A 23,753-nucleotide genomic window follows, 5' to 3' on the forward strand; every position below is an offset into this window, starting at 1 on the left:
CTCGGTGTTAACTTACGGAAGGAACCGTTGACAATTTGAACATGTTATATGGAATAGCATGGGGAACGAAATATGGTCGATTTACAACGATAAATATTTCGAAATATGAAAATTTTACACGTTAAATCAATAGAATTTATGCACAACTTTTGTGTCCGATGGGTTTCCGGCGTTCTCTGCCGTTTTAAGCTTTGCTTTTACTCCTGTTACAAAACGGTCGAAATCGAAGTGCGCAGCGTTAACTTCGTCTTATAACAGGAATAACAGTAAGCTTGGGACGCTTGAAAATACCTCAGGAAGCAGCAGTTCTGAGGATAGTTCTAGTGAAGGTGAATCTGACTCTTGACTGTTCAATGATCAAAGCGACAATAGGCACCGTAAATTTTGCCGCATGCGGCAATTATCGACCACACTTCACAAAATAACCAAGATTTGACAAGATCGAACCCAATTCGAAAGAGTAGCATTATCTTGCGGTCTGGAAAAACGCTTATCATTTTGTTGCACCCACTTCTGTTCAATCCTGTGTCGCAAAATTTCCTTTACGGACTGTGTGGATGACGATTCTTGAGATGAAGACAACTCGCACACAACTTGCTCACAAAATTTCTTGTTTCCGCGCTCTCCATCATCGCTGGCATTTTGCCTCTTCATCGTCTTGAGTTTGGACTCTTTTCATGAAATTTTCTTTAGAGGGGCCAGAATCAGAAGACGAATGACCTCTGATACACACGAAACTTAAAAATAAATAAATACAAATAAGAATACCACGATGATCCGCACTCCTGCCAATTTTTTTCATAAGTGTGAAAAATTTGCAAAGGATAGTGGGATATATAAAGAAAAGAGGGATTGTAATACTGGAATACAGCAAAAGAAAGCCGGAATTTGCGTAGTCTTGATATGGAGACGTCCCCGCATAGGGCGGCCATCTTTTTTCTTCGCGTTTCATGGATCCTATTACCCAGGTGAGCTCGAGTAGCCTATTTCCCGCGAAATGATAGTCTAAAAATGAACCGTTCCGTGAAAACGTCGTGACATAGGCTCAGTATGGGAGTTGAAGGCTCCCAGTGATGGGCTCCTGCCGATACTTTGAATGAGTGCCATCAAGAAAGAACTAGATGAGGCGGTGAGGATAATTTTATCTAATTCACTTTTATAAGCGCATTTTTTTAATCCACCGCATCTTTTTTAGCGGTGACTTTGGCTGAACGAAGACTCAGTCGCCTAAAGAATTTATTATCATGCTAAAAGCAGCCATTAAAAATTTTATGAGAAATAATGCAAGTTAATTTTTTCTTTTTTTCTTAAAGAAACAGAACTTGACAATGGAAGGAGGCCAGGAGAAGACAGTTTGTGTAGAGGGTAAGTTTCTTTTTACTACATTTAACGCTTATTTCAAACAACGTTTAAAGGCCACTTCTTTTAAGTTTTAGCATTGGTTGTATTTCTATTCAAAGGGCTGCTGTGTTACAAAAACTCTTGACTTTTAGTCACCGGAAATATGGCGCTAATATAACAATGCATCTGTAGTGTCGTTACGTCAAATGTTATCGAAGAGGTTTCTGACAGCCATTAAGCCAGTTTGGCATGCAAGGGACAAAACCAACAAAAGGATAAGATGGAAAGTAAGAATTAACTTGAAAGAATAATTAATTCTCAGCAAATGGAAATTATAAGCATATCGCGATGGCTTTCTTATCATGTCACTGACATTAAATGCTCCTCGTATTTCTCTAGTTTCATTAGTGCCATATAGCACCTGAAAAGGAAAATAGAGCATTAGGAGAAAATACGGGAAAAGAGGTCATCTGAAGGAGAGTATTGTGAAAAAGGTGAAAAAAAAAATAACCAAGGTGTCATGTTTCTTTCTTTTAATAAGATCCATATCATTTATTAGCCGTCTGTTACTGTGTGTTCCTTTCATCGGATCTTGTAGGACCTCGAGGCCCACCAGGACTACCAGGAACTCCCGGCTTACCAGGTTCCCAGGGCTCCCCCGGGCAAAATGGAAAACGGGGACGAAGAGGAACAAGAGGCCCGTCAGGTCGCCAAGGAAACCGGGATGTCCAAGGTTTGCCTAAACACCCTGGAAAGTTAGCGCAACCTAAAACAAATCGTAACGGTGGAATTCAGTTAGGCAATAAAATGTGACTTCTTAACTTATTTTAGAACGGGAGGACTTAAATTTTTTTTTATTTTCTTTAACAGTTTGGAGCTAAAACGTGTTCAAATCTTGCATGGAACAATAACATGAACGTTGGCTTCACAGCCCATTTCTGCAAAAAGAACAAGTAAACCGGTACTCGCACTACTCTCTTAATTACGTTACTCTTTTTACCACTCTAAAACTTTCAAACTTTATGCAATTGCGGGAGAAAGTTTTTTTTTTTCCCAGAAAAACCATACTTTGTGAAAAAGCCTCCCACTTCTGTGACGGTTAAAGAGAAAGAAATGGTCACATTGCCTTGTGAGGCAAATGGCTTTCCTCAACCGGTAATTACTTGGTATAAAGATGAACGCTTAATGGAAGAAGAGAGAAAACATTTCGGGAAGAAAGATCTGATATTAAAAGAAAGTCAGTTCAAGTATCGCGGTTTGTTCACCTGTAAAGCTGAGAATCTTTTAGGAATAGCTGAGGCATCAGCCAATGTCACTGTTAAAGGTAAGAATGTGTAATCAATGAATCTCTTCTGCGAATCTTTTGAGCTCTAATTTCGTTTGGTTATTGGAAACCCGACCTATTCGACACCTTTGTGTCATTTAACTTCTCTATCATCTTTTCGTTACAGAAAATTGTGCATAAAAATGAACGATACATTCTCAAAAATCGATTTTAAATTTTGAACATAGTTTATCAGTTACTGATGTTATTATTAATTGATCCACCTCTTCAAAGTCAAAAAGTCAATATGAATCTCACTTTTAACGGATATCGAAGTTTCACTCTCTGATTCATTTGTTATTACTGTCCATTTTCAGTTCCTACCAAATTTATTAATAGACCAAAGAAATCTGTGGTCACTTACAAAACATGGGACACCGTTCTCAAATGTAACATTTTTGGACAAAATTACTGAGACAGCTTCCAATCAACAGACATGTTATTGACAGTAATCAACTTACGATTAAAACACCACCAGCGACGATGATGGTGCGTATGTTTGTCAAGGAACTAATCAGTTAGGAAATGTCATGGCCGTAATAAGGATATTCGTGAGAGATGTTGGTAAGTGAGTCAGATGATTGTAGTCTCCACGACAACCGGTTAAAGAATCAACTAAAAAACAACGACAACAAAAACAGGTGGTTGTGATTACATCTAAAGGTAAGAAAGTTTGCTATATTTTCGTTAAAAAAGTTTGCTTTCTTTTACTTATTTCTTTAAGTGAATCCTTATATTGTATCCAGACCTGCCAATGAGATTCAAGTGCAAAAACTTGGTGATACTGTGAGGCTGAACTGTTCTGCTGGTGGCTTACCGCTTCCTAAGATCATATGGCTTGTTGTACATGGCGGCATTGACTTGACCAAGAGTGAACTCACCATTAATCACTTCAAGCCAACAGACGTTGGGATGTACACGTGTCTATTTTACAATGAGAAAAATGGTATATTTGTTGCCTGCATTTTTTTGATGAGCTCTTGTCAACTGTGGCGATCCTGGTACTCCATCAAATGGTTACAAACATGGCTCACGATATTGGACTGGTGAATCTGTGTCGTTCATTTGTGATCCACAATATCACTTGACTGGTCCAGCTACTAGGACGTGTTTACCCTCTGGTAACTGGAGTGGAACACAGCCTTCATGTAAGGAATCCTATAAACGGATGTTAGCAAAAGTGATACTCGAGAATAATTTGTATGATAATGGCTTCGATCAAATCTTTACCAAAATGAGTTAGTCTTAATGTTAAGGCTAAGCAGCAGTGTCTAATATCCATCATTAACCAAAAGATATTTTAAGAGTAAATCCCCAGAGGTTACAAATCTGATTCTGAAATGATTTTCATTGAAGGTCGCCGAATGTGCCCCGCCTTGGAAAATCCAGAGCACGGTCTCATTCATGGAAATCATTTTTGGGAAGGAGAGAATGTGTATTTCAGTTGCAAACCTGGTTTTTCGCTGACTGGATCTTCAGATCGTCACTTCTCGTTGAATGGTACTTGGACTGAAGAAAACCTAAGTGCATCGTACTTGGTAAATATAATAAAAGTGATGCTTTCAAAATATTTCGTTTGCAGTTCTGCTTCTTATCTTCCAAGTGAGATTTATGGTAAGTAACTAGAGGGGTAACTAAATAGAGGCTTACAGAATATGACCAAAGATACGAAAAACAATCAACGAACAGACAGATGACCATAAAAAAGAGGCCATGTGAATCAAAACACTAAGAAACCCATGTTGCAAAAGCATTTGTGAATAACATTTATCAATTGTTACTAAGTTATTATAAGTAGAAGGGTTAAATCTTTTGAGAAGCTTGCGTACATATACTATCCAGGAAAACATATAATTTTGTATAATATAATATTTAATTACGATAATTTAATATTGATTATAATTTTAAAATAATTGTTTTCATTCTCTTTCAAGGTTAATCGGGCTAACGGGCGAAAGTTCAACTGTGGTGATAACGTTAAATCGAGGATGTTAAAGAATAATTTTATTCCTTCCTTATTTTAAAGAAACGACTATGAAATCAAGCATCCCCCAGAGGATTGGGTTCTTCCGCTATAACAATCTCAGGAAATTTTTGGAGCAAGCGGTTGGTATTAATCCTTCTTGGACCCTGTGTTACCGCGCCTCCCTTCACGACTGGGGAGCAAGTACGTTTCACAGTCTCTGTGATGGGAAGACACACACTGTTACGTTGATCAGGAAAGGTGCATTCGTGTTTGGAGGATATACAGATATTGTATGGGGTGAGGAAATACTATAAGAATAAAATACTTGCGTTCATTTTTGATGTTTCACGCATACTAAGAAGATAGTTATAGCCCGGTCTTCTCTATAAGGGTGCTGGAGGAAAACCAAATTTTTAACTTTATAGACAAACGCTGTATTTTGCTCTCGAATAAGAAAGGAAAATAGAACTTATGCATGTGTTACATTACCTAGTAAAAATAGGAATGTCAAAATTGCTTTTGGTGTTTGTTTCTTTTTGGCTGTCAGGTGTGAAAAATCTTCGGGCAATGAATACTTGCCTGTAAATTAACTGTACCATCTGATCGAGAAGGAATGTAGGCTGTGCTGTAGGCGCTCGGTAGGCACGCACAGTTTAAATGGGCGCCAGAAATTACACATGCAAAACGAATTGAAAAAGCTAGAATTTCTAAGAGGACAAAAAGTTATTGTAATGAATGACAAATTAAACCATGCGGCATCATGAAGACGGATGTTGTAAGTAATGCGAGAAGTCTATATTTTGAATTTGAAAGACTAAAAATTTTATCATACAAAGGAACTTTTAACGGTCTCTTCGGCATTGAGGAAAACTAAGATGTGATACAAATAATTTCCCCATTACATCCCTTCCAATCCCCTCTTTAAGTTCTTGAATCCGTTTTCTTCTATTCGCATGTAATCGACAGATGTTGTGATTTATTCTGTCCACTTATTACCTGTTCTATCGCCTTAGCTGTCACCCATTTCTCTTCTCTGTTAACTGTCTCCTCATAGTCATTTTCAACCCATTTACTTCTATCGACTTAATACTTTTAAATTGCTCCTCTCAAAACTTGGTAGAAATTTCAAAAGAATGATAAGCATTGTTGGGTAACCAAATTTGCTTAGAGTTAGCGGTACACTGCAAGCTCCGCCAATAACTAGGAGTTTGATAACTCTTTTGCAATTTCACCTATTGTTATTATAATTCGCAAAGGTTTATACGTGGTTGGACGATATACAGAAATAGCATGGAGTGAGAATTTATCATGAACAGATCTCGTTAGATTGAACGGCAGTTTCTGTAACAATTAAAACGAAAATCTCAATTTGTACAAGTTAACACTCAGCAAGAAAAAATTTCTCTCCGCATGACCCCTGCCCGATTTGTAGTTTCTGTAAGATTTCTCAGCTGCTGCAGCATTGCACATTACTCAACCAACAATTAAATAATTAAGGCCGGAGGTTACTGATGGCAGATTTGAAATCTGGCTGAAACTGCTGATAAGGAAGCTCATGAAGCTATGCAAATTAAACTACCTTGAAACACGTTTGAAATTAGATTTTGTCAAAGAAATCAAAAGCTAGTGTAAAGAGATTGAAATGATTTGCAAATACTTGCTTTATAACTTATTTTACATCTATATTTACAACCGAATGGTTGTTGCAAGCCTTGTGGTTTTTCATAAAAGCATGGACTTATATCTTAAGTCGAATACCAGATGTAGCGGGAAATATATGCATAGTTGGGGCCGACAATAGACGGCAGACGATTTAGTTTACTTCACTGGAAATGTCTCAGTTTATGGATTAACCAGTAACCAAATTTTGAAGATTATCGTTTCCTTTTATGCATGGTAATTTGGTGTTAACAACTGAGTTGAAAACGTAAATTAGCCACCATGAAGGGTAAAAAGCTGACGTTTCGAGCGTTAGCCCTTCGCCAGAGCGATTGGGGGAATTGTGGGTTGTGTGTTGGTTTATATGCAGAAAGTGGAGCTGCGCCATTAGTGGGAATATGGTGAGAAGAAAACAGGAATAAATTAGTTGAATGAAAAGCGCTCGTTGATTCTGTGGGGATTAAGGGTGACAATTTGGAATATAAATTTTTGTTCTAGTGTTTTACGGCTTTCCGAACTGCCTAGGAGCTGCCATACGCTGTTTAGAATGATTAGGAAGATTAAAGTGTCGAGCGACTGGTTTGGATGCGTCCTTGTCATTTCTTTCCACGTTGCGAAGGTGTTCTCAGAATCGGTCACCTAGTCATCTTCCTGTTTCGCTGATGTATAACTTATCGCAGAAAGTGCAAGTTATGCAGTAAATAACATTGGCGGAGGTACACGTAAAGTGATCAGTGATCTTAATAGATCTCTTGGGTCCCGATATTTTATCTACGTTATGAATGAAAGAACAAGTTTTGCATCGTGAGCGAGCGCATTTGAAAGTTTCAGATTGGTCATTGGTTTGAAATGAACTCCTGACTAAAAATTTGCCTATGTTTTTGTCATGTTTGAATGAAACAAGTGGGGGTTGCGAAAATATAGTGCCAGTCTCTGAATCGTTTTGGAGTAATTTAAAATTTTTAAGAATGATAGACTTAACTGCGTGGTTGTGAGGGTGAAATGTACGAGTAAATGGAATGTGGTTAGTGTTATCCTTCTCAGTCGTTTGTAGTGCTGACTGTCGATCAATTTGTTGGGCACCAATCGCTCTGACGAAGGGCTAACGCTCAAAACGTCAGCTTTTTTACCCTTTACGGTGGCTAATTTACGTTTTCAACTCAGTTTTTAACACTAAATTACCTGCTATGCTCTCCTACCAACGCAGCACCACAGTTTCTTTAGAAACTTATCCCTTTATTCCTTTTATACATATCCACTCAGTCGCTTATTATGTTACATTCATCCAATATTGAGGAACGGGTGTTCGTTAGTAGAGGCTTCAATTCTTAAGTGCGCGCGAGGTTATTGAGGAGTGGGCCTTAGACAGCTAGGCCGCCATGATTTGCGGTATAATGGCGCTATTAGCTATACTTTAAAGTTAACTGTCACATTATTCAGAGATAAAAAACAACATTTCCGATCACATGCACCTTATATGGAAAGTAGATATTTATTATGAAATTATGAGTTTAATGACTATTAATAATTTCCGAATGAAAATTAGCGTACAACTTCGTTTGCGTAAGCTCTTAAATAGTACTTCAACTACCTTATGTGAGAATTAAACACTCGTCAAAACTGAATCCGTGATCTAGATTCTTACCATCATGATATTCCTTTTATACTCTCCACGAATTAATTAATTGAATTTTTATCTCTCCACCGTCACTAATACCTCTCTTTAAATATCAGTCATTAAGTTTCACGCGTCTCTATAATTAATTTCAGTGTGCAGAATCTATGGTTCCACTTTAATAAGTTCTTAAACTTTCTTGTTCATTCATGTTGTGTACATTATTCTTACTACTCAGAAACGAGTGGTAGAGCTCATAAATGTTCTAGTCCTCTCCTTTAGCGACTCTAAGTTTTATTTTTCATTCAGCTTCCAGTGGTGGATACAATTCAACCTCCAGGGCATTTATATTTTCCCTAGTCAACAAAGAAAGACTGCCACCGTTCAAAAGCATGGTGAAAAGATGGCCATATGCAATCTACAGGTACTCAAGGAATGGTCCAAAATTTGGTGGAGGGCATAACATCTACATCAGCAGCAACACCAACAGTAACACTAATTCATACACCGACTTGGGTGAGAACAGTTATTACCCATTACACAGTGGAGTAAAAAACTCATACACAATCCTGGCTGGAACTCGGAATTTCTCACCTGATGAGGTGGAGGTGTTTTATCTTGGCTGAGTTACAGGACATAAAGACCAGTCAATCATTACACTCAACACGCTGGTTGCTTAGAACTCATATACTTAGTACTGATCTAGTTATCTTTTGCACTTATCAATATCACCGCAAGGACTTGGCTCGTGGCTAATCTTTTGTTTAGGACGAAAATATATAAACAAAATCTAGAAATATAACACATTTCAAGGAAAGAGGTGACCTGGGTATACACTCAATAAAGCTACAATCAAAATACACTAAGCATACCCCTAGATGCCGGCAAATGTGTCTCCTAGAGTACTAGTTACATACAATTTCCTGCTGGATGGAAAACATCAGTTGTCACCTGGAGCTCAATAGATCATATAATAGTTCGCACTTTATTATAGAAATAGAAAAATAATTAAAAACTAGAAAAACGTTTTTTTGTCGTGTTTGCATTAAGTATTAGCGCAGACTATACAAATTTAAATCCAAAAATGAAAGCAACTTGTGTTTGTCAAGGTAATTAAATAAAAGGATTTTTTTAAACATAATTTGTCTTTAGTCATTTGTTTTCTTTTGAATTTGTTTGTTCTGTTTAGTGGTGTTGTTTGTTCCTATGAAACACTTAAAACAGACTTAGTCAGTAGCATACCCTCCAAAACAAAGTGGTTAACACCGTACAGACTATTGCTATTAAAACGCATTTATTGCTTGCATAATCAGTATCATTTTAGTTTCTTACGAAAACTGAAAGAGGTAATCTTTGAAGGTTATAAAAGCAGCATTTAAACAAAAGTACTTCAGAACTTGTTACAGATTTGTCACAAAATTAAAAAGGTGCAATCTTTAATATTTAGCTCCGCTGCAATTTTGGCCGAAAGGAAGGACATCTCTGGACTTGTCAAAAATTCCACTCTTCAAAAGTCCAGGATGCTTTGTAAGAGTAGTAGTCGATTTTACAATAAAGAACGTGAGGCAAAACAGGGCCAAAAACCATCCAACCTTAGTGTCAAATAATCATAAATGGAGGGGGGCATTGGGTTTTTATAGAAACCGTAAAACCGCAGAAAATAATCCAAAACCGCAAAAAATTGGATCAAAACCGAAAACCGCATGCAAAACCGTCAAAACTGAGGAATTTTCGCATTCCAGTTCACAAAAAAACCCCCAATCTATCCAATATAGTGGAGACAAGTGGAGCATACAGAAGTTTCGCGGCCATTCAAAGTCAGTGGTCGCGCATAATCGCCGCTCAGAACGAAGAGAAACCGGAACCCAAATAGGAAGAAACCGAAAACCATATCGGATACCAAATCCGAAAACTCATTAGTGTTTTTTACGAATGTTTTAAAACGGAAACCCGTAAACCCCAAACACTAAACCGACTTTCCCAGTTGTTGCAATTTTTCTTTGTCTTTTATATTTAGCTTACTGGTCTTTACATTTACTCTCGTGCTTGAGGTATGACACTCAGTTGAAAATGGTCCATGTGAAATAAATGTGTTTACCAAAAATTGTACAATAATAGTTAAATAATGAGACTAAATACATGATATCGGTCTATTTACACCGCTAAAAAAGCTGAGTTACCAACTTACCCAGCTCATATTTCTTTCTCCGGGAAAGACCACCGACGATTTTCCGATATTCTAGAACGTTTTTGAGATGTCCAAAAATTAGCCTGTGCTTTGCCCTATTTCTTCTGTGTTAGGGTCGTTTCTTGTAAATCATCGTACTTTTACCTGGTATTCATTTGTGTCCCAGAAATAAATATCATGTGGAATGGAAGAGTAGGTAGATATCACCCATTGGCCTCGAGAGTTTCCTTATTTGTTTCTGAATAACGAAATACTTGCATAAAATTGTACATACAGCTCTTAAATATTCCACAAGTTCAATTTTGATATCAAATCTGGCATTTCTGTTAAAAATTGCCGCTGATTTACTTGATCAGTGTATAATGTTGTTTACAGCTTGGATTAACCTATAGGCAACCATAAAGACCTGTTTTCTACTCATAGCAGCTCTAAATACTTGTCTTGTTGCGTGGTTATTTTTTATGCAAGCATTAAGCCTAGAAAAACAAAACAACTTTTACGAGTTACATGCAGTTTTTGTACCAAATAGCTGCAAAAATCATTTGACGTACCTCATCTTGAGAGAGTAAAGTGTCCACGCTAAGTGCAATTAGCTGTATTAGGACACTTTGTGATCATTGAATTAAAGCTTTTAATTTATATTTGGAATCAATCTGGAATATAAGCCATCCACTTTGACAGGTCCTACTCGATTCGGAAACATTTGACACACGGTTACCACCAGTCTAGGCCATTGAATTTTACTTATTGTACCTCTGGTAATTGGTTCAACGCTTTCAAATACTACACATCTACCTACGGACCCGATAATGAATCCTCTTATTACGCAAAGTACATTTCAGTCCGTACCACAGTATCGCGAAGGACAACTTGGTGGCCTGAAAAGTTTGTAAATATAGTAAGATCCACAGTTTTTCACTGAAGTTAGCAATGCGTCTTGGCAACTACTACCTTTACCACTAAAGCAGACCCTCCTGAAAACTTCACCATCTTCCATCGTAGGATGAGGATCATGCAACCAGCCAGAGTAGACTGTACCACATCGGAATGCTGGCACCCGCGTTGTCGGCATTTTTGTTCCCGCAGCTCTCACAAAACGATACCATCCCTTAGGAAGTTCATTGTCACACAACACTGGAGGCCTCATCGGTGTTTTGTAACTGCTCCTCCTTTCTGCATCACTCAGGTTTTGATAGTTATAACATGGGTCGACTACAAAGTTAAGTGGAAAATCAATGGTAAAATATTTTTCTTAACATTTTGTAACTCGATCGGCTTAACAACAAGCAGATGGTACCTGGTTTAGCAAAATACATCTATGCATAACGTAAAATGAAATGAAGTATTGGCGTTGGACAATAATGATGCAAAAAGGACCTAAAATTAAATATTAGAATCATGTTATGCATTAAGCGTCGGCTGTTTGAACCTCAACTGCATACTATCATACAGGTTTTAGAGATTTTTTTTTCTATCTTCAGCTTCCACACTGCGATATCAGCCCTCCGGGATTAGGGCGTCACACAATTACTTCCCAGGAGTGTGTGATATTATTAAAAGTCTCTTTCGATAAGCAACATCCAAGAATTAAAATAACAATGTGAATCGGCTTTCAGAAGTAATATACATTTGATCACAATGCTATTGTTATTAAAACATGCATTATTAAGAGTTGATTTTTATGAGGGAGAGTAGAATAATACCCCCTCGGTGCGATTGACTGGTCATAGGTCAACTCTATAAAATATACTCTTATCTCCAACCTGAGCTACAAAACATGAATTTCATCGCCTTTACAAAACAAACGTACTTTCACAGTTAAAACCATCCCCAATATATGTAGGATTGCAAGAACAGTTGTATGAGCCCTGAGTATTAATGCAAGATGCATTAAGGTGGCAGTTGTTCATTTTAACGGCATCAGCCTCACTGCATTCGTCAATGTCTAAGATAGAAAATACTCAGTAAAGAAAGATGTAACAAATACGGAACAAAGCGAGGTCAGAGGAAAATATGAAATCCCCATTTGGAGTCAAAGATCTGGTATTACTTTCAAACTTTGGGGTTTTCCCCTTTTTTCGTATTTGAAATCTTGTTGGTGAGAACCACCCACATTCCAGATTATTATTAAATTTTTGATTATCGAGCGATCATTCATCTCTTTGTCACATAAGACATACCAGGAACACACGTTTATCAAAGGTTATAGTAGTTCCCCTCCCATAAATTAAAGGGAACTTAAGAAATACGTTAAGTACCTGCGCAACTGCGTCCATTCCCAATATATCCAAGGTAACAAGTAACAGCATACGATCCCTTGGTGTTTGTGCAGTTAGAATTTACGTGGCAAGAGTGATTCCCTCTACATTTGACAATACTGATCTAAGAAACTTTTTGCCGCTTAAATGCGCTTAAAGACTCTCAGCTTCTTAGTAGTGTAACTGCCCGAAATATATTATGAAAAAAAAGAATAAAGGTTTTTGATTTCTAAAATAGAAACGGCGGCGCTATCCACGGGAATGACCATGGCTTACTTGTGAAAATGATTCCGTTTGATGCTAGAGCTAATCTAACGAGGCGTGCAAATGCAGGCCTATTTCTTTGTCGGAGGGAAGTAACGATCGGAAATGCGCTAAAGTTAGTATGCTAATCTAATGTTTTACCTTGGCATGACTCTACGTTCCCAGTATATCCCTCCTTGCAGGTACAAAAGTGAGAGCCTTTGGTATTGGTGCAGTTTGCATTCTCATCGCAAGCATGGTCTCCACTGCTGCATTCATCGATATCTAGAAGTACACGTGATGTAAAAAAAAAAGGGCAATTAAATTAAAAGAAAACATCAAGTAGGAAGAAGAACAATTGGGCTCAAATATGACTGAATTGATCGTATTGATGTCACAAACCTCTTTATCATCGCTTCACTCAAAAATATCTGCATAACTTAGCGTTAAACTTGTTTTATGGTTATGTCAAGTGCTTGACATAACCTTAATATATTGCTGCATTCATCAATTGCGTCAAGACTATAAATTGTACTTTACTGCAGCACTCACCATTATGAGGAGACCTCGCAATAAGGTGAGCTAAAACAGGTAATGGAAAACACATTTATGGTAATCTTGGATAATGAAAATTAAATGTACCTGAACATGAATGTCCATCGCCGGTGTATCCCGCTTTACATGTGCATTTGTAAGAACCGTACGTGTTAGTGCAGTTTGCATTCAAGTCGCACTCATTGATGTTATATTTACATTCATCCATATCTAAAAATTTAAAATGAAGGAAATGGCTAAGGTAAAACGAGGTGAGAAGGGTATCCACGCTAAAACTGATACTAACCAAACAAATGGTGGTGATGGAAATAGAATTTATATTAATGTAGTTTTGTGGTAAAAATAACTCGTAAAGAAAATGATAAGACCTACCCCCGCTAGCCATATCACAGTAAATCAATATTGCCTTCCCAGCGCCTGTTGGATCCAGCCAGTACTTGCCGCTGATGGTGTTTTTACCTTCACTCACCTTTATTTCGAGACAGGACATCGCCGGTAATTCAGGAATAGAACCCAAAGGAGCTGCAGTGAAAGTACATGTTTTGTTTTTTTCCTCTTTTTTTATTTCTTAATCGTAAGTGGGAGGGAACAAGTTTGGCTGAGTGTGGAGATAATCTAGAGAAAAAACAAAAACAGCGAGGTACATGGACTTTTGATTTCTTACCTCTGCCGTTCAATCGCCTGATGTAAAACCACGAGGGCGCTGAAAGAAAATTCTCTGGTCTCGCCTCCTTGGTGCGGTTATTTAGTTCACATATTTGGTATTTTCTATTGTAGTTATAGCTTTGGCATGTAATCTCTTGTCCACATTTGACATCGCAGAGGTGAGGAGCTGCCACTGACCATCTTTTGAAGACAGAGCGCTTGAGAGCCATTCCTTGTATGTTTACTTCCGTCCTACATTGTTGATTAGCTGTGATAGACTTTATGGTAGAGGCGAAGAGGAGGAATATCCAATACATGCTTCTCTGCTTGTACAGAGTCTGCAAATATTAAAAATGGAACCCCACGAGCAGATGTAATATTCTCAGAAAAAGGAAACTGAGTTTTAATTTCTCTCAAAAATTTGGCTGGGTACCAGATGAAGACAAAGCAATCACAATAAATACCCTTCAATATGTTACCTGAAAATTAGCGAAAACACACCATCATTAATAGTGCGAATATACAGTTTACATGATAGTTCAAAGAAGAATATTAAGGACAACTTATGTTGCGTTAGATCATTTTAGTCTTAAGAGCGGTTTTTGATAAACTCGCTACTGACGAAAATAGACAAAGAAATATTAGGGCGAAGATGGCTTTGTCAAATTGGCTGACTCAGTTTAGATACTGTCGTTTTATCCACATTTGGAGGTGTTTTTCCAGGCTTTGTTTTACTACTTATTTCAGTGACAGAAAGTGGAAATCGATCCAAACATAAGGTTCGCCCTGAAACAAATAATCACCCCTTAATTGTTCAAAACCTTATGTACCATTTAAAGGAATTCCTCGTCCGAATTAAAAAATGCAAAATTTTTGACCATCTCGAAATGTAAGCGACGGCGGCTGAATGGTTTGGCTGTTTTTTCGGTAAATGGAGAAATGTACAGCGTACCAGTGCTATCATATTTATTATCGTGTAAAGAAATAATCATGCAGAGGTTTAGATAGTATAAACAAAGCAGTAGGAAAACTAAATATCAAAACTGGTTGTGAGGTCTATTTAAAAGCGTGCAGCTTTGTCGTTAACAATTCGGCAAACCCTAATTTGAGAGTCGAGTAGAACTTATCTTATAAATTTCTTGGATAAGGAAATATTTTGAGGAGATGCGGGTAAATGCAGGTTTTCAAGGAATAGACATGTTCCTGGCGGTGTACCAACGGTGTTCGTCTCTTACCCCTCAAGATGCAAAATTCCTAAGAGCCTCACTTCTACTGCATCAATGATGCTCTATTTCATCCTTTTATCTGACTACTTTTGCGGTTTATATATATATATGAAACACTACGTTTTCAAATGACGTAAATTTCAACTTAAAAGTCTAAATTTGTTTAGAATATTCTCCAAGTCTTTCCTATACCCAGTGTTTTACCGAAGAAACTCAACCTTATACGTAAAATAGATTATCAACGATAAAACTATGAAGAAAGATCGTCTTTGGCTACGGAAATTTGTCATTTCTCGCGGCTTTTTGAACAGCTTCTTCACCGCAGGTGTTTTTCTCATACTTGTCGGAAAAAATTACAACGTGTTTTTATGATAATGTCTCCCGAGCTATTAGTTAAGATGAGAAAATTTATTTACTTTACGCCAGTAGATGTTTGCCAACATGATTTTTGAAACTCCACGTTCACTTCGTTTGATGATGACAGAAATGACAGGTACTAGAGGGTATTAATGGCTTTTATGTGGATACAAACCTTTTATAATAATAGAGGCTCGTTTTAACTTTTTTCCGGGTAACTCTTTCATCCGTGGAAGATGCCCAAAATTTTCAAATTGCCCTTAACATAGCTAGAACGCTGATAAAGTGAGACTTGCGACTGAAGGATGGCACAGCAACTTGAAGAAAAAGTATTAATTTAATTTAATAAATAGTGGAAGAATTCTCCTTTTTGGTTCAAATTGTGACGGTTTTTATCTCCACGAGCGGGTGGTTTAATTTCTGAAATTTCTAACTTCTCAGACACACTCTAATGCGAGTTCCTGTATAACAACAATACCAACGGCGCCCATAGCACACGAGTGAAGCGTGGCCCTTTTAAATTTTAGAAAAACCTTGCAGACAAACTTTAGCGCTTTTGCATTGAAGAGCTTTCCTTGACAGTGTTTTTTAATCTTATTTAGTATCTAAGAATAAGGGCCATGTTCAGAAAAAGAATTGTGAAATAATTTTGAAAATATTTGTCTTTATGTCACATGAGACATGCCATTAAAGCACGTTTTTCAAACGTTATAGTAGTTTTCCTCCTAAAGTTTAAGGGAACTAAAGAAAAACGTTATCTATCAGCTCTTGTTTATTCAAATTTTCGTGAAACAAATATGTATTCACTTGTGTGCTGGAGTTTTTCCCTATTATTTAACTGAACAGTTTAGTAACGTAAACAGTAAACATTAGCCACGGTCTATGTTGTGGCAGTTTTTGAGGTAAAATGAGAAGTATTTGGCGTTGTAGACACTTGCATCTTAATTGTTACGTAAGGAAATAATCATGAGGAGGTTCTGATAGAATACCCATAATAACATAGAAATTAAACTATCAAAACTGGCAGTTTGGTCTATTTAAAATCATCTTTAGTTATTTTGCCGCCAACAATATACCACGCTGTAATTCAAGAGTTGAGAAAATTTATCTTGTTCTAAAATGCAGAAATTTAGGAGATGCAAGTAAATGTAGATTTAAAAGGAACAGAAATTTTGCTAGCAGTGTATTAACTACGGTCGTCTCTTACCTCTCAAGATGCAAAGTCCTTGAGCGCCTTACTGCTACCGAGTCAATGAACAGATGCTCTTTTTTATCAAAGTATTGTTGCCATGACTACGATAAAATGGCAAGCAAAAATTTCGAAAAAGATGCGTAACGGATGTTAACGCGATGAAAGCGTAATCAAATATTAAATAATGTATAGAAACTTTACAACTACGTACGCTTCAGCCTGACACTAATTAGCCGCTGTCAGTGCAGTATTCGTATAGGTAATCACATGATTTCGAGTGCAATTTGGAATAAATAAGCACGAGTAAATTTTTTTAAAGACTAACAAAATTGCACGAGCCCTACGGGGTCGTGCAATTTGTGGTCTTTGAAAAGATTAACAAGCGCTTGTTTATTCCAAATTGCACGAGAAAAATCATGTGATTACGTGTTAATAATATACATATATATATATAATATATATATATAAAATACGAGATGGTTTATCATAATTAAACATAAGCAACGCGCGCGCGTCAAGTGCAAAAATCATTTATTCAAACCTTGCGTTCGGTCAAAACAACCGCGCACGATCAAAATAATAATAAATTATGCAATGATATCTTCACATCTTTAAGGTGCAGAAAAGTTCAAATTCCGGCTAAACAGTTCAAGGAATTTGTCAGTCTGTGTCCTAATCACTTTCGATGAAATGGAATCGTCGTTTCCGAGGTTTAACCATGTTTGTTTTTAATTTCTGCGTGTGATCGCTCGAGCAAAGTGTTAAGCTGGGTCGGCTCGTAATTTTCGATTTCCTCGACAATTCCCTTCTCTAAACACCACTTTTTCCAAACCGACAACCAAAAAGCAGTGTTTTTTATAGTGTTTTCGTTGTTTAAGCTGTTTTTCAGCTGCAGTGGCGAAAGAAAGCCTACTTAAAACACCGGCCATCGTTTCGCTCGAAAATTTTCAAATTTTCAAATTTTGTTGCGACATCCAAGGCTCGCATTTCATTGGCTATCTGTGAGTTTCTTTGATTATTGACCAATCAGAATGTCTGATTTGCTTCTTTCTTTGCACTGAATTAACCCTCTTCTGCACTGAATTAACTCTCTTCTGCACTGAATTACCTGAAAACTGCATTTATCTTAACCAATCAGAACTAAGTAATTTTTCCATGTATATTATTAATATGGTAATAATGCAGAAAAATTGAAAATTTATTGTTCCATTCAAAATTTTCTTGAATCCCGTTTAAGATTCATTAATCGTTATGTTATTGAATTTATGCCGTCTTGTTTTAAACACCGTTAGATATACGAGGAGAAGTGTTTTGAAAATTACGTCGGTAGCACCATGATATATATTGAAAGCTAATAAACGATCGACCATCTTATCAATTAAAAATGATTATTGCTTGCTTCCTCCCTTTGCGTTGCTCGAAATTGTTAACATCGCTTAACTGTGATATGAACAAAAATATAATTTTAAATAAATTAAGTAGGAATTGTGTGGTCCTAAACTCTACTCCTGGAAACTCTTGTTCGAATTGTTATTGTACCTATGTTTATACGAGAATGGTCTAATTTCTTAAATTTAAGGCCTGTAAGCAAAATTTAGTGCTTGTGCATGAAAGAGCCTTTCTTGGCAGCCTTTTTCATCTTATTAAGTTTCTAAGCTCTTTTCAAGAAACAATTTAAAGTTATTTAGAAAACAGTTGTTGGAACATGAGGTTTGTCTCAGTCGAGGGACTCGATTTTAAAGCGAATTCATTTATCATCGCTGTCAACGTCCTCTCTACAATTTAAGATGCTTGCAGGTGATTCTCTTTCACCTGTTGGCCCGTCGCCCTGGCATATTCTTTCAAGCATCTTAGTTAAGTTTGAAGGAAGAGATTATTTTACGTTTAGGCGAGTTATCAATTGTGTCGTAATATTTTTTTGGATTTTATGTGTAAATTTCCAAGCTATGTCATGTTGACGCACGTGCCAGTGATTATTGCTTATCTATTTGTAATTAGAATGATAAATATAGTTACGTGTACTCGAAATGCTGAGTATCGTGGTAAAGCTTGCGTCGTTTAGTTTACAAAGCATTTTGTGTATTATGCTCTACATCTCGCATCAGTTTAAACTACAATAGTACAACAGGGATAGGTTTCTCAAGAAACTGTGGAGCTGCGTCGGTGGAAGAGTATAACAGGGTAATTCAGTATTATCAACTGAGTTGATAACGTATATTGGCCATCGTAAAGAGTTAAAAGGTGACATTTCGAGCGATAGCCCTTCGTTAGAGCGATTGGGCGTTGTGTGTGGGTTTATATGCAGAAAATGGAGCTGCGTTACTGGTGGAAATATGATAACGAGGAAACAAGAATACTAATTACCCAGTTTATCTTATACTTTGCTTGTTATTGCTGAAGTGTTCAAGGAATCTGAAGCGATTTAAACCGAACAATGATTATAATAAGTGCAGGAAGTCGTATGCAGCTGACTACCATGGCAATACTACTTGCACTGAAAAGGATTTGAGTGTCAAATATGATATATCGCTTAATTTCCCTTTTCTCTTCTTTATGATCTATTTATTTTTCATTTTCTTTGTCATCATTGTTGTTGTTATTTTTGCTTGGCTATTTATGTTCATTCGAATGGCCGTAGCATTTGCCGTCGTGTTCGCGTTATGACACTCAGCTGAAAATGATCCATTCAAGATAAATCTAGGGATTGCAGGATTGTTGTTAAATAACGAGACTATACAAACGATATGGATCCCCGTATATTTGCATCACTCAAAAGGCTTAGCTACAAGGTGAATTAACTCATATCATATTTCTTTGCAAAGACCACTAACGACTTTTCTTTATTATGATTCATTAGTGGTAATAAACTCGCCTGTGCTTTGCCCCATTTACCTCGTGTTCAGGTCTCCTTTTGTAAATGAGAGACAAGTTAACATCAAATTAGTCGAAGACTAGTCACCTCAAAATTTTTAAATAACGGGCAGTAGCCATGTGGGGTTATATTTCCTTGGCCTTATTTGTTCTTGATAATTAATGTTGCAGCATACAGCTCTTCTATATAATTCTACCAGAAGGAAAAAAGTTGGAAAATTCTGCTATGTGAAACTATGATAAAAAAAATCTTATTGCGTTATGAAATCTAGCATTCCTATAAAAAGTTGCGGAAGATTTACTGGATCGGTGTAACAATTTATGCTTGAACATATACAAGCTCTAAATAATTGTTTTTGACTTGCAGCTACTCTAAATACATGTACTCGGCTTGTTGCGTGTGTTATATTGTATGCAAGCGTCATGCTTGAAAAAGAGGACAGCTTTTATAACATTCGTGCAATTTTGTTGTTTTCGAAACAAACACCTGCTACATATTTTCTTTCTTTCTAACATGCTTCATCAGAAGAGAATGAAGTGGACGCGCGTCAAGCTCCATTAGGCCATTTTATGATTATTACTCCCGATTCGGAATCAGTCCAGGGCTTAAGGCATCCATTTAGACAAATTTATATCAATTCAGAGACATTAATTTTGACAAATGGTTTCGACAGGTTCAAAAAAATCAAATCATTCTTACGTGTACTGAGAGTCTGGAAATTGGTTTAATCCTCTAATATACTACGACCCATTTACCTGGTCATACTTGCGAGTCACTTGCGAAAGCCTGCCATCAGATTTTGGCAGTCATACCCATTTATTTGTTCCCATGTTGGAAATGTAGAATAACACATGTTAGTTGTTTACTGAACCACACTAATTAAAAGTGTCTATGGTCGATGATGACAGCAAAAGAAGACTGACGATTTCGAGTTACTTTTGAAGATCCTTTGGCCGAGTCTGGTCCATGATAGAGGCTACCATCAGAGTTATCACTCTAATTAAATAATCAAACGAGAAAAATACTCAAAACGATGAGCTTGAAATGTTACGTCCCGTCTTACAGATTTAACATTTCGTTGAAGATCCTTCGACAACTCTCCTCGATGACGAAATTATCATTCTGACTAATTAATAAAATAAAGTACCTGCCACCAACGTGTAAATCTACCGATAGTATTGACGATTAGGATAGCAGGTTAGCTATGTAACATATTAAATACCTTATGCAAAAGTCATATGGATCGATACATGTATCGTTTTACTACGTGAAAACTATTTACTTCACAGTCAGTCTGTTAGACGGTAACACATGAAAAAAAATTCGCGGCTTAAATTTTTGTTGATATAGTCAGATCAAAAATTTTTCACATATTTTTCCAGAGTGGCTCGTGTCCGGTGTTGTGGGCATGCTCTGAAACGGCGGAGGTCTCGGTACGGGCGAGTCAGATGTCTCGATAGTGCTCCTTAATTCTGTCTTGCATGAGTCTTCCACATTCCGTAATAAACCAACTAGAAGCTGTTTAAAGAAAAACATCAGTTGACGGTTTCCTTTCAGCCCTCAGAGCAGGCGTAAGTTTTGGAGTTTTCTAGTCATACGGGTGCAAGCGCGAGGCTAGCGCGAAGTGCGAGTCATGCGCAAGGGGGAGGAGCGCAAATAACCATATGGAGTCGAAATTTTGCCTGCCATACCAGGCTCCACATATGAGACCCCAAAATACGATATCAAGCCCCTTCCTTCAATATCAGCCCCCGACATACTATATGAGACCTCGATCATTTTAGGTTCTTAAAGCCATTTGATGTGTAATTCGACCGGAGCTTCTTACAAATAAACGTAATTATTGATATTTCTATGAGCAATTTGCAAATACATGTTTCATTCAGAATAATCGTTAGGCAAAGAAAGGATCGTTGAAGACTGATATGTGTTTTGAGTCTAGATCAGTTATCTTCTAAGCGCATTGTGATATGCAACGTTTTAGTTTTGCGCGAAAAACATGGGGTGAGATATGGAATTTTTAATGCTCGCGACCTGCTGTTGTAATCTCGTAAAAAACGCGGGGTTTGATATGGCATTCTACTGTCTAGGCCTTTGAAAGAGATTGTAAAGAGATTGAAATCATTCTAAAATATTTGCTTACATCTTATTGTATATCTATATTTGATGGTCGTTGAAAGCTTTCGTACTACTGCGTAAAAGCAATGACATATCCGTGTCTAAAACCAGATGAAGCGGGGAATGCATGCATAACTGGGGCAAACAGGACTTGGAGTTCTCGTTTTCTTGGAATTAAATTAAGTACTCAATATTCACAATAACAGACGATTAAATTTACTTTAATGGAAATGTCTCAGTATATGAATGAACCAGTTACCAAATTTCGAAGATTATCGTTTGCTTTTACACTTATCCACTCAGTCACTCACTGTGTCACGCTCGTCCAATATTGTGGAGAGGCTGTTCGTTTAAGAGGCTTTAATTCTAAAGTACAGGGGAGGTTACTGAGGAGTGGGCCTGAAACAGCCCGCCATGATTTTGCGGTATAATGACAATCATAAATAATATTTACATAGGCTCTTTATTTCCTTTAAGCTATGCTGTTTAAGTTGATTTCGTAAAATTATGAGTTAAATGTCAATTTTAAAAATAAGTTTTTTAATGAAAATTAGCATGTAACTCCGTTTGCATATGTTTTTAAATGCTTTTCCAATAATGAAATGTAAGAATTTAACGCTTATCATAACTGTATCTACGATCAAAATGTTTATTCAGTCACTGGCATCCATTTCCCCTTTACATGAATTGATGATTGACTTTCTTTCTCCCCAACGTCACTCACAACCTTAATACTTCTCTTAAAATATCAGTCACTTACAATTCACGCAACAGTGTTTATAATCTTTGGCTCCATTTTATTGCGTACCTATACTTTTCGGTTCATTCATTTTGCGTACGTTTTTCGTGCTGTCTAGGTACGAGTAGAAGCGTTTATATTTTCCCTCATCAATAAAGAAGGACTGGTACCATTCATGAAACAGCTATCATACGCAATTTACAGGGTCTCGAATTATGGTCCAATATTTGGTGGATGTCATGACATCATAATCGACAATAATGCCAGCAGCAACACTAAAAATTTGGGAACGGTAACTACTACTCAATACTAATTAGGTAAAGGAAAAATACAAAATCCTGACTAGGACTCAGCATTTCTCACCGGATAAGGTGGAGTTGTTTTCATCTCAACTGAATCGTGTGACATAAAGAGAAGTCAATCATTACACTTAACGAAGTGGTCACTTAGGACTCGTATACTCAGTATTGGTCTAGCTAGCTTTGCACTTATCAGTATTAACCTACGGATTTGGCTCATGACTAGTCTGGCCGTAAATTTTGTTAAGGATGAAAATATATAAATACAATATAGAAATATAACATCTTTCAAGGAGAGATTACATATATATATATATATATATATATATATGGGCTTTTTCTGGATATCGGTCAAGTTCTTTTTTCGCTTCTAAGTAAGTTACTTTATGTATTTAGGCATGGTTTTTAAAATAATCTTTGTCGGCAGGATCACAAAGAGTGGACTAATTTATTTGCCTTTATAGGTACCAGCACCCACTGCGCGATTTATAAAAAGTTAAATTTAAATTTTCAATCTTTTGCTTCGTATTCAATCTGTAGCACAGTAGTGTGCATTACAAGCATATAGCAATCCAAAATCGTAGATAAAGTAGGATCCACAGTTCTTTACAGAAATCGTGTTTGAGGATTTGCAACCAGTAAAGCGATCACTAAAGCAGACAGTCCTTTTAACTTTACCATCTTCTACTGTAGGATCACCATCTAACCAGCCTGGCCAGTCTGTACCACATCTGAATGCTGGCACAAGCGTTGTTGGCATTCTTGTTCCTGCAGCTCCGACAAAACGATAACCATCCCTCATGGAGTTGGCTGTCACACAACGCTGTTCCATACGGCGGTGTTTGGTGTTTTGTGTTTCGATTGGCTTCACTCAGGTTTGAGTAATGATGGCAGGGATCGGCTTCAAATAAAAATGATGATTTTAAGAGGATTATAATCAGTAGAATCAGCGGTAAAATATAAAGTTGTCGCGTTGAACAATGATGGTGCAGCTCCCACAGAAAGATGCCATCCCTCAATTGGTTGACCGTCAAACAACGCTGGTCTAGTTAGCAGTGTATAGTAACGACGTCTTCTATTTGCATCGCTCAGTTCTTTATACATATTACACGGATCGTTACAAAGTTAAATGGACATTGTAAATAGGTAGTTAAAT

The 23,753-nt window shown here is 37.0% G+C and overlaps 2 protein-coding genes and 1 pseudogene across 4 annotated transcripts; 1 reads left to right on the top strand and 2 right to left on the bottom strand.

Annotated features, from left to right (window-relative positions):
* Nucleotides 1-950: 950 nt before the first annotated feature.
* LOC131794628 (uncharacterized) lies at nucleotides 951-8,883 on the top strand (annotated as a pseudogene).
* A 966-nt stretch (nucleotides 8,884-9,849) lies between these two features.
* LOC131790158 (uromodulin-like) lies at nucleotides 9,850-16,623 on the bottom strand. Of its 3 annotated transcripts, XM_066166767.1 has the most exons (7): nucleotides 16,585-16,623; nucleotides 13,814-14,132; nucleotides 13,522-13,671; nucleotides 13,237-13,359; nucleotides 12,757-12,879; nucleotides 11,904-12,038; nucleotides 9,850-11,305 (listed from the first exon to the last, which is right to left on the bottom strand). In XM_066166767.1, the coding sequence occupies exons 2-7, from the start codon at nucleotides 14,109-14,111 to the stop codon at nucleotides 10,932-10,934; spliced, it is 1,203 nt and encodes a 400-aa protein (XP_066022864.1). In that variant the 5' UTR covers nucleotides 14,112-14,132; nucleotides 16,585-16,623; the 3' UTR covers nucleotides 9,850-10,931. The 3 variants fall into 3 exon arrangements, with proteins under 3 accessions (XP_066022864.1, XP_066022862.1, XP_066022863.1); XM_066166765.1 differs by having other exon boundaries at nucleotides 13,237-13,671; XM_066166766.1 differs by lacking the exon at nucleotides 16,585-16,623 and adding an exon at nucleotides 15,030-15,077 and having other exon boundaries at nucleotides 13,237-13,671; nucleotides 13,814-14,273.
* Nucleotides 16,624-23,126: 6,503 nt separating this feature from the next.
* On the bottom strand, nucleotides 23,127-23,429 carry LOC131794632 (pancreatic secretory granule membrane major glycoprotein GP2-like). The gene has a single exon (XM_066166324.1). The coding sequence runs from the start codon at nucleotides 23,427-23,429 to the stop codon at nucleotides 23,127-23,129; it is 303 nt and encodes a 100-aa protein (XP_066022421.1).
* Between the last annotated feature and the right edge of the window lie 324 nt (nucleotides 23,430-23,753).

The sequence above is a fragment of the Pocillopora verrucosa genome, chromosome 5 (assembly GCF_036669915.1).
Source record: "Pocillopora verrucosa isolate sample1 chromosome 5, ASM3666991v2, whole genome shotgun sequence".
NCBI lineage: Eukaryota > Metazoa > Cnidaria > Anthozoa > Scleractinia > Pocilloporidae > Pocillopora > Pocillopora verrucosa.